General features: G+C 37.2%; 2 protein-coding genes across 2 annotated transcripts; both read left to right on the forward strand.

Annotated features, from left to right (window-relative positions):
* The first annotated feature begins 3582 nt into the window (after positions 1 to 3582).
* LOC139132668 (monocarboxylate transporter 12-like) lies at positions 3583 to 4642 on the forward strand. The gene is made up of 2 exons (XM_070698935.1): positions 3583 to 4060; positions 4464 to 4642. Exons 1-2 carry the CDS (start codon positions 3583 to 3585, stop codon positions 4640 to 4642), a joined length of 657 nt encoding a protein of 218 aa, XP_070555036.1.
* Positions 4643 to 14326: 9684 nt separating this feature from the next.
* On the forward strand, positions 14327 to 16132 carry LOC139132458 (monocarboxylate transporter 13-like). The gene is made up of 3 exons (XM_070698797.1): positions 14327 to 14464; positions 14990 to 15811; positions 15911 to 16132. Exons 2-3 carry the CDS (start codon positions 15031 to 15033, stop codon positions 16087 to 16089), a joined length of 960 nt encoding a protein of 319 aa, XP_070554898.1. The 5' UTR covers positions 14327 to 14464; positions 14990 to 15030; the 3' UTR covers positions 16090 to 16132.
* Positions 16133 to 16460: the final 328 nt, after the last annotated feature.

The following is a 16460-nucleotide window of genomic DNA, read 5'->3' on the forward strand; positions in this document are numbered from 1 at the left end:
CGGTCAATGATGCTACAACGTCAATTGCAACGAAACATGAAGCCGAGTGACACGACCCGTGCAGATTATCGCAACGACGGCGGTATTCATGGTTGGTTGGTGGTATTTGGGAGCCATATTTGTACTGCATTCACAGTCGGTGTAATTCAGTCGATAGGTCCTCTATTCATCGCCATCCAGGACTACTTCGACGAGACTTCATCTCGTGTGTCATGGATCGTTTCATTGACAATTTGTGTTGAATTCGGTGTAGGTAAGTTTAAAATTCAGATTTTCAACAACTCAGCTAACTTTCTAGAGACGTACTGGACGTAACTATTTAAGCCAAGGTGTGGACTTAGGCGTGTTCAAATATAGGCCAGCATAGTAAATTGCTAGGTATAGAGAGACAAACTGGAGAAATGTTGTAAAATGGATTAAACTGCTACCAAGTATTGTAATTTACAACCTTTATCTTCACGCACGGTCCCTTCACATTGGACCGTGCTTTACGGTAATCCATGTAACATTGCTCGACTGCTATATAGAACTTTTTAAAATACTAAAAGGAAGCTCGCTTAACATGAAGACGTTTTCATGAGAGCTTCATATTACAAGTGTAGTGATATCGAAGGAAAGTAAGCACTGCCCAATTAATCGAATCGTAAATTTGCTTGTAAAAGGGAATTAAAGCTGTGCAGCAAGGTTTCGGGTTATGTTGTAATGAATCAATTTAACACGATGAGTTTTTTTTTTATTTTGGTGTAGCAGGAAATGGCTAAACATTGGAAAGTTCTTTTGCTAAAAAAACCCCCAGAAATGGTGTGCATGGGTCACATTCACAAGTGTATGCCTTCTGATGGTATCGCGGAAATAAGACATCACTCAGTGCAAAGCCTGCAGCGAACTCGACTGAAAGAGTTCAGCTTTGGACAAGTTTATCAACACTGCCATTGTTTTAATCGTTTAAAATTAGTCTTGAATAATCCACCGACACTAGGAATGTACTAAAGAGACAGTAAATTTTGGATACCGACGTATCAACAAATTTAAGATTAAACGGAGAGTACACTCGTGTGACAACATTTATGGCAGTTTGATTAAACATTTCAATTGCGTTATCGGATTATAAACGATAACACTGTTTGATATCGATATTCAGGGTCAGTAGACTTCACAATTTTGTAGTCCGGCGTTTTTTCAATACTTTGAAAACAAGACGACATATCACACCAACTAAAGGTTTTTGTCATTCCTCGAATGGCGGATACGCTAAAGAAAGCAATTTGTCCAAAGGACAGACGTTGAACTTTAGTTTTAAATTGAAACCACATTTAAATATGTTATGCGTGTGTACCGTACAGGTCAAATAGTCAAACCTTGTTACCTTCTTTATCTTTAATGAGTCTTGTCATTTTCCTTAATCAATAAAAATGTCGTCTTGCTGAATCTCCATTCATTGTTAATATGTTTACCGAATATTTCCGTGAACAAGTGAGTGAATCATAGTATCACAAGAAACTGAGTTACCAGTAGAAGATCACAAGCGAGGCACTTTGAAGAGATGGAAGTTCTAGTAGATTTCACGAAATCACGAAATGACCAAGTTAATGATATTTGAATTTATCTAGATAAGTATTGGACAGTTTTGTTCATCATTTCAAACTTGTACGTCGAAAGTTTACTATAAGAATACCTGAGAACAATGAAAGGAAAGCGAAAAAATATTAATACTGTATGTAATCTACATAATTTTAACACAGGTCCATTCGTGAACATTTGTATTAAGAAGATAGGACACCGCCTAACAGTAATGTCTGGAACAGCGATATCTTCAATTGGATTATTGTTGAGTGCATTTGCCCCAAATATTGAGTTTCTGTACTTCAGCTTTGGTTTAATCATAGGTAAGAGAAATAATTAGTTTTATCACATGCAAAAGCCAAGTTTGTCGTCTCCGAACAAAAAATACGGGATTTATTCTCTGGTCGTTCTACGTCACGACAACCCGCGTCTATATATCATCAATTTTTGCGTCATCTTCGGTGTGCTCGTCTATAAGAACAAACGATGTGGCGGCCGGTATTTTTCCCACGATCAAAATGTGTCTGACGTGAAAATGTCTTAAACATTAGTCATGATTATTAGAGTCTGACAAAATACATCAACTAGGCAAATTTCTGAGCCCTCGTGTTTTAGTTTTGTCGCCAACATGCATGGGTTCGTATTCGTGTGGACCCCACCGACGTCTGCACTTTCGACGCACTGTGTACTCTAATGCGGTAGACATACGGTTTCCACTGCAACAAGGGGGTTAAGTGCGGTGTCCAGGCCTCCAAAAGTAATGTAATCAAATCGATATTTTCACAGACTACGACAATAATAACCCGAAAAATATAAACACAAGAGTGTACCGCCTTTATATTGCGAAGGAATTACGTGAATAAATTGCGGAAACAACGAACTCGAAGCTGGTCGCGTTACCGTGAGTTCCGTAAGCACCGGGTCAGGCCCGACGTTTGTAGTGTTCGCGCTGTCGATATTAAGTCGATGTTTGTTCCCGAAAAATAGCGTCTCTTCATCTGTGGTAAACTTCTAGGCCTATGCTATCTTTGAAATAGTGTATAACTTTGCGGAATGTACGTGTATATAGACCGAGAGGTCGTCAGATATTTGCTCCATACACGAACGTGAACGTTGTGTTCCTAGGTCACGCGACGGACCACTGGAAATGATTGACAACGTGCGCACGGCGTATTGATATTATTCCTAAAGTAGTTCAAAAATTTAAACGCGGAATCGTCATGGAAAACTTCTTTTACTTTGCAAAATATAACCAATTCTTGGCTTGTGCATGTGATACGTATATTATTCCCTAATATTTTTCTTGGTTAAGCGAAGGAAAATACGAGTGACGTAATGACTGTGTCACCACTCGTCTTCGACTCGTGGTGACATGGTCATTACGTCACTCGTATTTTCCTTCGCTGAACGAAGAAAAATATTAGGGAATAATATCTAATATTATAAACAACAATATAATTTATCGGTAGCCATGTTCAGTTACCTTGCCATACAACATGGTGCACGGTAATGAATTCCAGTGTTCTGCAACACTAATAGCAAACGTTTTCTGTCAAATTGCTGTACGAAATTTCGGAAAAAAGGAATTTCAATGTTGGGGTTGCACATGTGTGATAATCATGAACACTTCTGACATTATTTTGCATATGCAATGTACCCAGCCTCTGTGGTGAGGTAATGCATTGAATATGGGCTGTGAAAAACTATATAACATTGACAAACTAATAGCATCTACGAGCCTATTTGCTAGTTTATGTTTGCAATTGGTCACTCACTGAGATGGCAAATGCTTACATGTATTACTAGTTAGAATAGAAGCGCTTTCTGGGGGCTGTAATATTTTATCACAATATTTCTTCATTTCTTTGCCATTTTAGCGAAGATTTATAACACTGACACATGTTTCTTTACTCAAACGTACGTTTATGCACTACTTTACATTACCGATATATCATTGTAATGACTTGTTTCTTTGAAGGACTTGGATATGGCCTTGTAAAAACTCCAGCAGTCGGAATCATGGCCCTCTACATCAAGAATCGGTTCGCATTAGCTAATGCAATAGCTTTTACTGGATGTGGCATTGGAGTGTTCGTGTTTCCACCATTACTACAATTACTGATCGACAGCTACGGGTGGAGAGGTGCTCTGATCGTATTTTCTGCAATAAATGCCCACATGTTTGTTTCTGCTTCATTGTTCAAATCGCCAAGTTTACAGCAAAGTGATCACGGTAAAAATTCGGCTCTCAACGTTGAGAATGAGGATATAAAATCGGACATTAAAAATCACGGAATATTAGAAACAATCAGGCAACTATGTGACTGCGGTTTGTTCGTGAAGGATCCCTCGTTTATTGTTGTATGTATGGCTGGGTTTTTCGGCATAGGCATTGGATACAACGGGGTTCCAGTTCATGCAATCGCTAGAGCCGAAGTCTTAAAAGTTGGAACGCCTCAAGAAATATCTTTCCTGGCGTCAGCACTTGGAATTAGCAGTATCCTTGGGCGTGTGTCAGTACCAGTTATTTTGTACCTATTATCAAGATATTTGACCAGTTCACGCTTATTCGGAATAACCCTTGTTCTATCTGGTGTTGCATATTTTGTTAGCGTTCTTTGCAAGACGTACGCATCCTACTTGGCGTTCACTCTTGTTTTGGGATTTCTTAGTGGAATATTTCTGACAGTGATCGTGTTAGTTCTGAAAGACATTGTCTCCGGTGTGATGCTCACGGCTGGGCTAAATTTGTATTCGCCCTTCATCGCTACGGCAGGGTTAATTGGCCCTCCATGCGCAGGTAGGAACAACCTGTAAACTCGCTTGATTTACTTTTGTCAACTTTTGACATGGACCATTCCTGAATACTTACTTTTCTAAAATGTATCTTAACTTTGCAGGTTTCATATACGACGAAACAGGCGATTACAACAACTCTTTTCACTTTTATGGCATCGCTGGACTAGTAGGTGGACTTATGATGGTCATTCCTGAATTCATCAAGAATGGAAGACATATGAAGTCTGGAACTGTGGGATATGATGTTGAAATGCAGGCAGTTGAAGGCGAGGAGCGATGACAATAACTGAAGTACACGGACTTGGTTTTGGATAGTTTTGTCAACCGACGTTATAAATGTCATGATTCAAAATTATTGAATATCTGGCTAATCAAAATCAAAAACTGTATACTAGCTCGTATTTTTAATTACGTAATTCTTTTATTTTCTTCTTGTTTTCTTGCCATGCAAGGAAATAACGACTATGGGGTGAAAGACCATTTACTTCCAACCCTCGTGTGTAGTTAGCTGGCAATGCACGGAATAGTGTATGAAGAAAAATGTGACTGTTCACAAAGTATTACACATACACGTAATAATGCAGCCTAATGTTGTTTGCGTATAGTATACTTTATTAAAATGTTCTTTATTCAAAACGTGAACAGACTTGTGTAAAAATCATCTGATTGAAAGTTATAAATTTATCGATGCTGCAACTTGTTGACATAAATTTTGTCGAGTTTTAAAATACACGAGCGATGCCCAATCGTCATCCAATTTAGTAAAGCACGGGGAAAAACCTGGTGCACTGCTTGATAAAACGTTTGCTGGAGAAAATACACAACACTTGACTTCTGAGTTTTAACATTATTTTTAGGAAGGACAAGACAATCTCTAGTGTGTTCTTTCTGTTGGCAATCTTATACATAATTTTCACGTCGATTGACTCGTATCTAGAATTTATTGACATTGCGTGAGAGATAAATTTTTATTTGTTCTCACCCAATCTTAAAACCATGTCGCTGAGCGATCGCACGATTCTAGGCGGCTTCGCCTATTTATATTCTCGAATGACTCAGTTTTGTGTTATTTTTATTTATTGGAGTAATTCATTAGTAGTTTCTTGGACAAAGAACTGCCAAAATATTAACTTATATGATCGCATACACTCTTAATATAGCTTTAGGTTCGATACTGAGCCAGCTACGGATAATGAAAACACAGCTTATTCTCTGAAGAAGCTATTCATAGTCACAGGTTTCCTGTGAACTACACATTAAATACCTTTTATTAAGGTACGTGTTATATCGCACTTTCCAGTCTTTCTTTTCTGTCATTCTATAAGAGGATTGCACAAAGTGAGGTATAAAGACCTTACTCACACTTTTAATGGTGATAGGTAACTTTTTCCTGTGCGGTTCAATTTACACTGGAAAAATTCAAACTTGTAAGTACTGGCATTAATTCCAATATTTTTCAGCTACTTGGCTTGAGTTCAAGGAATAGCTAGTGAAAGTAACCAAGTTCGTTGTCCTTCATGGCTGTACTTTCCTTTTTTATCGTTATTGATATTATAATACTCTTGTAACATTTACACAAAATAACACAAAATTCTAATTCAAATTTTAAGATGAATGAGATATGAATATTGTACAATATGACATCAAATCGATTCCAGCAATCATTATCATTCAAGGCAAATAAATTACCAGGTCCAATAAACAGTAAAAACAAACACACAAAGAAACATAAGATCACTGACAAAATCGGTAGTACAATCTTGAACCACTATATAATTCCGGAATGGGTAAGCGTACCCTGCTAGCATGCTACACCCGTCAAGATTGAACTAGTGTGACAAAGTTATTGTACGGTAATTCAGCTATCTGCTAAATTACTGTTCTGAGTCAAAGTCGGGAATACTGTCTTTCATCATCTGAGTGACAGATTTGCCATATTTAGATATAAGATCTCCATATCTACCATAGAACTTCTTAAAAGATCTAACCAACCTACTTTGTGAAAATCCTTGTCTCACCAGCTTTAAGACTAATAAGCTGTGTCTCTCTTGAAAATCTCCATATGAATCACAAGCTCTACAGTATCTCAGTAGTTGTGAAATGTACACACCATAAGCTGGACTCGACGGAATATTACTGGTCAAGTAGGGAAAGTTAATGATTTCAAATTAAAATCATCCCTTTTATCATACAACTTGGTGTGTATTGCATTGTGTCTAATTTCAATAAATAGATCAAGATACGATGCTGAGTTCATGCTCTCCGTTGTTTCTTTAATTTCTAATTCATCTGGATATATGTGATGGAGGTAATTAGAAATTCCAGGATTGTTCAAACTGATGAGATCATCAATATATCTATAGGTATTATTAAAGGACTTTGCAACTCTTTTAGATCCTGAACTATGAAGAGTCTGCATGAACTCAGCTTCATATGAATACAAAAATAAATCAGCAAGAAGTGGTGCACAGTTTGTACCCATAGGAATGCCTATAGTTTGCCTGAATGTCATACCGGCAAATGAGACATATATGTTGTCAATTAGGAAGTGTAGCATCTTAATTACTTCCGTATCAGTGTATTTGCATTTGGCATCACTTGTTGTTACTAAAATAGCCTGAATTGTGTTTGATGACAATGTAATCATACCTGCGACTGCCATTCTTGTAAAAGAAGGCCTGCTTAACCAATGATGACAACCTAGTTTTAAGCTTGTTGTGTGGGATGGTGGTGTAAAGTGTAGAAAAATCAAATGTGCGGATTGAACCATACTTGCTTTTGTTGGTATCTAGAGTATGTAATAATTCTTTAGAATTTTTCAATATCCACATCTGATTAATCCCACTCGTTTCATAAACCTTGTCACAATATCGTACCAGACCAGATTGATGGTTGACAAAATTGTGGTCAAGAGTTGTGACAAGCGTTTGGTTGTACATCTGCTGCAACCTGCTATAAAACGTTGCTTATATGGATTCTTATGGATTTTGGGAATCCAATATAGTCGAGGTAGAACATTGTCATCATTTGATAGCTTGATGCCAAATGCATTCAAAACCGATGAATGATTATCAAATATTTCCTGTTTGGACAGGCTTGATGGACAGTAGGTGGTATTACTGTCACCTGAATTAATTTTCAGTTCATTCATCAAACACTGAATGTAGAATTGCTTGCAGACAAAAATGATGTTATTAGAAGCTTTGTCTGCAGGCACGACAACATATTTATCATGCAATGCATCTAGGCATTCACGTATGGTGGAGTCATCAAATGAAGATGTTGTCTTGATGACAGTATATGAAGAACGAAGACGTGATATACGTTTCTGAACTTATCTCTGACAGTACGTAACCAGTCAGAGAGGCACTCAACGTCTTCATCTTCTACAGAGGCCCACTTCTTTGCATAAGTCTCGGCAGCATCCATAATGATTTTAAAATTATAGTTCCAGTTTATGGTTGGTGGCTCACGATATTTAGGGCCATACTGGAACAACTGCCGAAGTTTATTATTCGTGACGATGTTTAGGTCACCAGTTATTACATGACCATACGGCTTGTAACAAAAGGAAGATGACGTGCAATCACAAGTAATGTCATGAATGTTCTCCAGGTCTAGATCCTTTAAAACCTTGTTGTAATTAAATAGTTTCCTACCTATAGTTCTAGAATAGCTGTAGGAAACTATAGGTGGTTCTTGAAATTTAAAATGTGGAGGAACTTTATCAATGACATCCTTGTTGTTAAAATATTGCTGATATTAATACTGTCAATTCCTTTGTTGACAAACCGTACAGGGAAAAACATCCTCTGCTGACTGTTGATGCTGTCCGTCCGAACAGGTCTAAATAGCCGATGATGGCCTATATCTATAATAATAGATATTAACCGATGTTCGGGTGTTTCCAGATTGTAATTCATGTTATCAACAGTCAACAAAAGCGATCTTAACTTTTGCAAGGAACATCCAAACAGCTCAGTTCTTATTTTGTGAACACCAAAAGGTTGGTTAAGCATGGGTAAGAGATCACTGAACTGGGGATTTCTAGTGTTGTTACCATGTCTATGACCATGGCTTCGTCGTCTTCTCGGACGAGAGTTGAACAAACCCATGACATTGACAGATTTCCCTCTAGGGCTTGATAGATTACCCACACCTAGAACATTGTCATTACAGCATATGGCATAGCTGTGCCGAGTTCAGTGATCCAATGGTGTTCACGCTGTTTGCGATAGCTCCTGCTTAGTTTAGAACTATTGGAAGGATGGTAGATTTTTTCCAATATTCTAACTTTCATGTTTAAAACTGAATGTAGAGGATTATTAAAGTGGGTGTATAGGCAGGTAGGCAAATTGTTATTTATGCCAGACCTATGCCCACACATCCTCTTTGAAAGTTTTTCCCCGGTCTCTCCAACATATATTAAACCACACAAAGAACACTCTATGCCATAGATGATGTTTTTAGATTGGCAAGAGAGTGGTTCAAATGCCTTTGTGTGGTAAGTCTTTTTGGATAGATTACTCTGTGTCACAGTATCTGAAATAAGAATGTTGCAAGTTTTGCAGTTTCTAGTAGTACACGGTGACACAGAGCAATCACATTCTATATTTTCTTTGAGTATGTCCGATATTATAATCCGAGGGCTCCGTCCAGCTAATGGATTGTTTGCCCTAAACAAACCATCAGGGGTAGTTTTATTTTTCCGGTCTCGACCCAAACCGGTATTTACTTTATATTTACTCATGACATTTGGTTGTGGAAGTACCAGGCTATTGACATGCTCGGGGACTTGCATCCACCAGCAGACATGTCCACCTGGGTGTGGCAATATGACATCAAATCGATTCCAGCAATCATTATCATTCAAGGCAAATAAATTACCAGGTCCAATAAACAGTAAAAACAAACACACAAAGAAACAACCGTCATTAATTGTGGAACTACAAATTAAAGTTGTACCGTGTTTCGAATTATTTAAGTGAACATTCTGTGCACGGGGAAGGGATCACTATGATGGGAAACGAGACTGGAGCACACCGATATCCCCATAGTAGTCAGTGCTATGTAAAGATAATACATGTGTTCACGTGACCCAATGAGGACAACTACGTGATGAGCCCGGTTTTGTCAACAAGTTTGCAATGGAGATATCGGCAGTAACATCGGAACCACAAACGTCTATTCTTTCGTTGTCACAGTTTCCATTGCCTGTCAGCATCTGAGAAAAACGACGATTATTATTGGATAGACAAAAGCATCTTTCCTGGAGATCCGAGTCACGTGGCTCGTTAGGTGGGTCACATATAACAGTAGTTATGTGACGACTGCGAATCCATAATAAAGTTGATATAAACAACATTTCACCGGGTTCCAGTGCGATCACCTGACTTACTGTCATGACTTTGTAAATATTACCTGGACAATGTCAAGGTCATGTTGATATATGATTGAAATCACACATCCGAGGAGTAAAATTAAGTGTTTTTTTTTCATTCAAACATTTAATTATTAAGGGTTATGTAAATGTAATGGATAGTCTGCTATAAACAGCACCAAATAGTTTGAACGATTTTTAAACTGACGTCTCACCTTATTTTCTAATTATTGTTGATTTTACCGAGAACAGGGTATTAGAGCCCTTGGCAGCCAGGTTAGATTTTGCCGGCATCCATGACAATGTCGATGAAAAACTTAAACTACATCATTCAACACTCGATTATCAAGGGTTGTGTAAATATTATGGTCAGCTATAAACAGCATCAAATAGTTGAATGCTTTTTCAACTGACATCTTACCTATTTTTCTAATTGCTGTTTTTGATGAGAAAGGGGCTTTAGAGCCCTCCGGGCAGCCAGGTTTGATTTTGCCGACATCCATGACAATAAAAAACTTAAACTAAGGTAGTTGGAATAACATAGTTTTAGCTCTTACGCCACTGAAGAACCATTTTTATATCCCCTGAGGTAACCTCCATTTTTAAATACAATGATGTATGACTTTTTAAGATTTACATCCCTTTCCCATTTATTACGGAATATTTCCAGCTGATTGAGCTTACGCTGCAGCGTAATTGGCAATTAAACTTCATCAACTACATTATCAGCTTACATTAATAGGCTAATTGTAAAAATTCTCATCGACATAGAAACACCTTATTGTATGTCTTTCATGTATGTTGACAACTCATTAATAAGTAAGGAAAATAAAAATGGGCTTAACATGCATCCTTTCCTGGTGCCAACTGTATCTTTACATCGTACACATGATTCCAGCTGAGAATACAGATCTTAGTGTTTAAGGAATGCCATGTATAGTGAATCGACATTTTCGGTGAAATTCTAAAATCAAATTACTTGCACACATATTCAAACCATTCATTTTAATCAAGTAAATTCATGTCAAGTATCTGACGTCTATTAATGCACGGATATTGCTAGTTTTATTTTGGAAAAAAATCCTCTCATAGACTCCCATGTGTACTGGATAAACATTTTCGGAGAAATTCAAAATCAAATTTCTTGTACAAATATGCACTTGTAACCACCCTATTCTTCCTTATTCAAATCAAGTAAATTTATATCCATTAGCAAATGTATATAAATGAACAAGTATTAATGGTTTTATATGAAAAAAAACATATTCGTAAATCACTAGTTTTATATTGAAAAAATGCATTCGTAGTTTTCTCATCGACGGCCACATGTATTGAAATCAATATTTTTAATGAAATCCAAAACTAAAATTTCTTGGACTCAAATGCACTTTTTACCTTCCACTTCAAGTAATGTACATTTACATTACTTATAAGGAAAATGTAAATAAACAGAAATAGCTTGTTTTGTAGGGAGGATTGTAATTAGTATGTCGAATAGACTCCTAGGTATTATGATGTGATATATTTAGACGAAGCACTATATCGCGCTATATGTCGGCTTCTTATCGTTTCGCAAAAAATGGTGAACCTCCTCAAAAGGCATGCGTGAACCCTTCAAAATGCTTTTGCGAAATATTACGACCAAAACAACAACAACCCCAGCCTCCCCCCGTAATTTCTGTCTAGTCCCCAATAGGGGATATTGTCTGCGCCCCATTTATATTGCTGTCAGCAGTGGTCGCATATTAAAACCAACGATCTATTTATTACAATGACAAGCTTTAATAATTACGGGGTCACAGGTTCATAATGACTGAGAGTGTGCATGCGGAGAATTTTTGACACGAATTATAACCTACATATGACATGTACCAAATGAATGCAGTGACTAGAGTAAAACTAGCAATGTCACTTGACGCCCCTTGTGAACAACAGGCTTAGTTCTCCTCAACGTAACAAAGGTTATGCTGACCATATATATGGGAAAGTTTATTTCACATAGCAATAACGGGTACAAACCAAGGTATCATTAAGCACTGGTCACGGTCAATGATGCAACAACGTCAATTGCAACGAAACATGAAGCCGAGTGACACGACCCGTGCAGATTATCGCAACGACGGCGGTACACATGGTTGGTTGGTGGTATTTGGGAGCCATATTTGTACTGCATTCACAGTCGGTGTAATTCAGTCGATAGGTCCTCTATTCATCGCCATCCAGCACTACTTCGACGAGACTTCATCTCGTGTGTCATGGATCATTTCATTGACAATTTGTGTTGAATTCGGTGTAGGTAAGTTCAAAATTCAGTTTTTCAACAACTCAGCTAAGTTTCTGGAGACGTTAACATTTAAGCCAAGGTTTGGACGTAGGCGTGTTGAAATATAGGCCAGCATACTAAATTGCTAGGTTGAGAGATAAACTGGAGAAACGTTGTAAAATGGATTAAACTGCTACCAAGTATTGTAATTTACAACCTTACTGTTGTACCTTCATGCACGGTCCCTTCACCTTGGACCGTGCTTTACGGTAACCAATGTAATATTGCTCGACTGCCATATAGAACTTTTTTGAAATACAAAAAAGGAAGCTAGCTTAACACGAAGACGTTTTCAAGATAGCTTCATCGTACAAATATGGTGATATCGAAGGAAAGTAAGCACTAACACGTTTGGAACTAATTTGGGATAATAGGATTTTCATATTTTGCAAATTTCTCAAAAGTGTTAGGTGCCATATAGCTGAATGTTGCAATATCGCAAATTTCTCATAGAACAAGTGTGTAATATAAAAAGAAAAGCAGATAAGATAACATTTGTAAATTAAATCGACATTATTCCACCATCCAATTATCCCAAATTTGTTCCAATCGTATTCACTGCCCAATTAATCGAATCGTAAATTTGCTTGTGAAAACAAATTAAAGCTATGCAGCCAGGGTTCGGGTTTTGTTGTAATGAATCAATTTAACACGATGCATTTTTTATTTTGGTGTAGCAGGAAATGGCTAAACATTGGAAAGTTCTTTTGCTAAAAAAACAGAAATGGTGTGTATGGGTCACATTCACAAGCGTATGCCTTCTGATGGTATCGCGGAAATAAGACACCACTCAGTGCAAAGCCTGCAGCGAACTCGACTGAAAGAGTTCAGCTTTGGACAAGTTTACCAACACTGTTATGGTTTTAATCGTTTAAAATTAGTCTTGAACTAAAGAGACTGAAAATTTTGGATACCGACTTATCAACCACTTTAAAGTAAAACAAAGAGTAGACTCGTGTGAGAACATTTATGGCAGTCTGATTAAACATTTCAATTGCGTTATCGGATTATAAACGATAACACTGTTTGATATCGATATTCAGGGTCAGTGAACTTCACAATTTTGTAGTCCTGCGTTTTTTCAATACTTTGAAAACAAAACGACATATCATAGCAAATAAAGGTATTTGTCATTCCTCGAATGGCGGATACGCTAAAGAAAGTAATTTGTTCAAAGGACAGACGTTGAACTTCAGATTTAAAATAAAACTACATTTAAATGTGTAGTGCGTGTGTACCGTACAGGTCAAATAGCCAAACCTTGTTACCTTCTTTATCTTTATTGAGTCTTATTATTTTCTTTATCCGTCAAAATGTCGTCTTGCTGAATCTCCATTCATTGTTAATATGTTTACTGAATATTTCCGTGAACAAGCGAGTGAATCATATAACAAGAAACTGAGTGACCAGTAGACGATCTTAGACACTTTGAAGACTTGGTCCTTAGTAATGTTGTAAATAGCAGAATTTTGCGATGGAAGATCCGTTCTAGCATATTTCACGAAATCACGAAACGACTAACTTTATTATATTTTAAATTCGGTAGAAGAAAACAAGTGTGCTCGACCAGTGGTCTTCGCCATTAACTTAGAGGGTCAATAGCCCGGCAGATCTATTATAGTCTAAGGAGTCAGGTCTTGTTTAGTTTACTATAGAACACCGGTGGACGTTGACACACAACAAAGTCAACAAGGTTAGTTTTCTTTTAAAAATTTCTGAAATACTCTTACTTTTTATTGGCATGTAATCCTTTTTAAACTTGAGAGTACTTTCTTCTCATTTTTATCTTGGATTTTAATGTATGATTTTTCCAGTTCTGTTTTACATCATGGATATTTTATCTCATTTCTTTCGACACGTATTTTATCCAATATTTCTTATCTAGGTTGTATTTTCATACGTTTTTTCCATTAGTGTAACCCTGAAGAAGGTAGTCTGTGTACTGCCGAAACATTGGTTTAAATAAAGTAACCTTCCTTGAAGACGGAAACACTGGTCGAGCACACTTGTTTTCTTCTACCGAATTTACGTTATGATTGTGCGCTCCCATTTTCCACTGAAGGCTTCAATAGTTGTAGTTGGACTGACTCTCTTGTTAATACCATATATTTTAATTTACCCAGATAAGTATTGGACATTTTTATTTATCATTTCAAACTTGTACGTCGAAAGTTTACGTTAAGAATACCTGAGATCAATGAAAGGAAAGCGAAAACATATTAATACTGTATGTAATCTACATAATTTTAACACAGGTCCGTTCGTGAACATTTGTGTTAAGAAGATAGGATACCGGCTAACAGTAATATCAGGAACAGCGATATCTTCAATTGGATTATTGTTGAGTGCATTTGCCCCAAATATTGAGTTTCTGTACTTCAGCTTTGGTTTTATCATAGGTAAGAGAATAATAACTAGTTATATTAAGAACAAAAATATAATTTGTCGGTAGCCTTTTTCAGTTATCTTGCCATAGAAAAACAGCGATGGTGCACGGTAGTGAATTCCAGTGTTCTGCAACACTAATAGCAAACGTTTTCTGTCAAATTGCTATACGAAATTACGGACAAAGCAATTTCAATGTTGGGGTTGCACATGTGTGATAATCATGAACATTTCTTACATTATTTTGGATATGCAATGTAACCAGCCTCTGTGGTGAGGTAATGTATTGAATATGGGTTGTGAAAAACTATATAAAATTTACAAACTAATAGCATCCAGGAGTATATTTGCTAGTTTATGTTTGCAAATAGTCACCGACTGAGATGGCAAATACTTATTACCGGTTAGAATAGAAGCGCTTTCTAGAGACTGTAATATTTTATCACAATATTTCATTTCTTTGCCACTTTAGCGAAGATTTATTATATGCACTACCTTAAATTACCGATATATCATTGCAATGAATTGTTTCTTTGAAGGACTTGGATATGGCCTTGTAAAAACTCCAGCAATCGGAATTATGGCCCTCTACATCAAGAATCGGTTCGCATTAGCTAATGCAATAGCTTATGCTGGATGTGGCATGGGAGTGTTTGTGTTTCCACCATTACTACAATTACTGATCAACAGCTACGGATGGAGAGGTGCTCTGATCGTATTTTCTGCAATAAATGCCCACATGTTTGTTTCTGCTTCATTGTTTAAATCGCCAAGTTTACAGCAAAGTGATCACGGTGAAAATTCGGCCCTCAACGTGGAGATTGTAAATAAAAAATCGGACATAAAAAATCACGGGATATTAGAAACAATCAGGCAACTATGTGACTGCGGTTTGTTCGTGAAGGATCCCTCGTTTATTGTTGCATGTATGGCTGGGTTTTTCGGCATAGGCATTGGATACAACGGGGTTCCAGTTCATACAATCGCTAGAGCCGAAGTCTTGAAAGTTGGAACGCCTCAAGAAATATCTTTCCTGGCGTCAGCACTTGGAATTAGCAGTATCCTTGGGCGTGTGTCAGTACCAGTTATTTTGTACCTATTATCAAGATATTTGACCAGTTCACGCCTATTCGGAATAACCCTTGTTCTATCTGGTGTTGCATATTTTGTTAGCGTTCTTTGCAAGACGTACGCATCCTACATGGCATTCACTCTTGTTTTGGGATTTCTCAGTGGAATATTTCTGACAGTGACCGTGTTAGTTCTGAAAGACATTGTCTCCGGTGTGATGCTCACGGCTGGGCTAAATTTGTATTCGCCCTTCATCGCTACGGGAGGATTAATTGGCCCTCCATGCGCAGGTAGGAACAACCTGTAAACTCGCTTGATTTACTTTTTTCTACTTGTGACATGAACCATTTCTATCATTTACTTTTCTGAAATGTATCTTAACTTTGCAGGTTTAATATACGACGAAACAGGCGATTACAACAACTCTTTTTATTTTTACGGCATCGCTGGACTAGTAGGTGGACTTATAATGGTCATCCCTGAATTCATCAAGAATGGAAGACATATGAAGTCTGGAACTGTGGGATATGATGATGAAATGCAGGCAGTTGAAGGCGAGGAGCGATGACAATAACTGAAGTACACGGACTTGATTTTGGATAGTTTTGTCAACTGACGTAATAAATGTCATGATTCAAAATTTTTGAATATCTGGCTAATCAAAATCAAAAACTGTATACTAGCTCGTATTTTTAATTACGTAATTCTTTTATTTTCTTCTTGTTTTCTTGCCATAGAAGGAAATAACGACGATGGGGTGAAAGACCATTTACTTCCAACCCTGTTGTGTAGTTAGCTGGCAAGGCACGGAATAGAGTATGAAGAAAAATGTGACTGTTCACAAAGTATTACACATACACGTAATAATGCAGCCTAATGTTCTTTGCGTATAGTATACTTTATTAAAATGTTCTTTATCCAAAACGTGAACAGACTTGT

Source organism: Ptychodera flava, chromosome 5, assembly GCF_041260155.1.
Source record: "Ptychodera flava strain L36383 chromosome 5, AS_Pfla_20210202, whole genome shotgun sequence".
NCBI classification, from domain to species: Eukaryota; Metazoa; Hemichordata; class Enteropneusta; family Ptychoderidae; genus Ptychodera; species Ptychodera flava.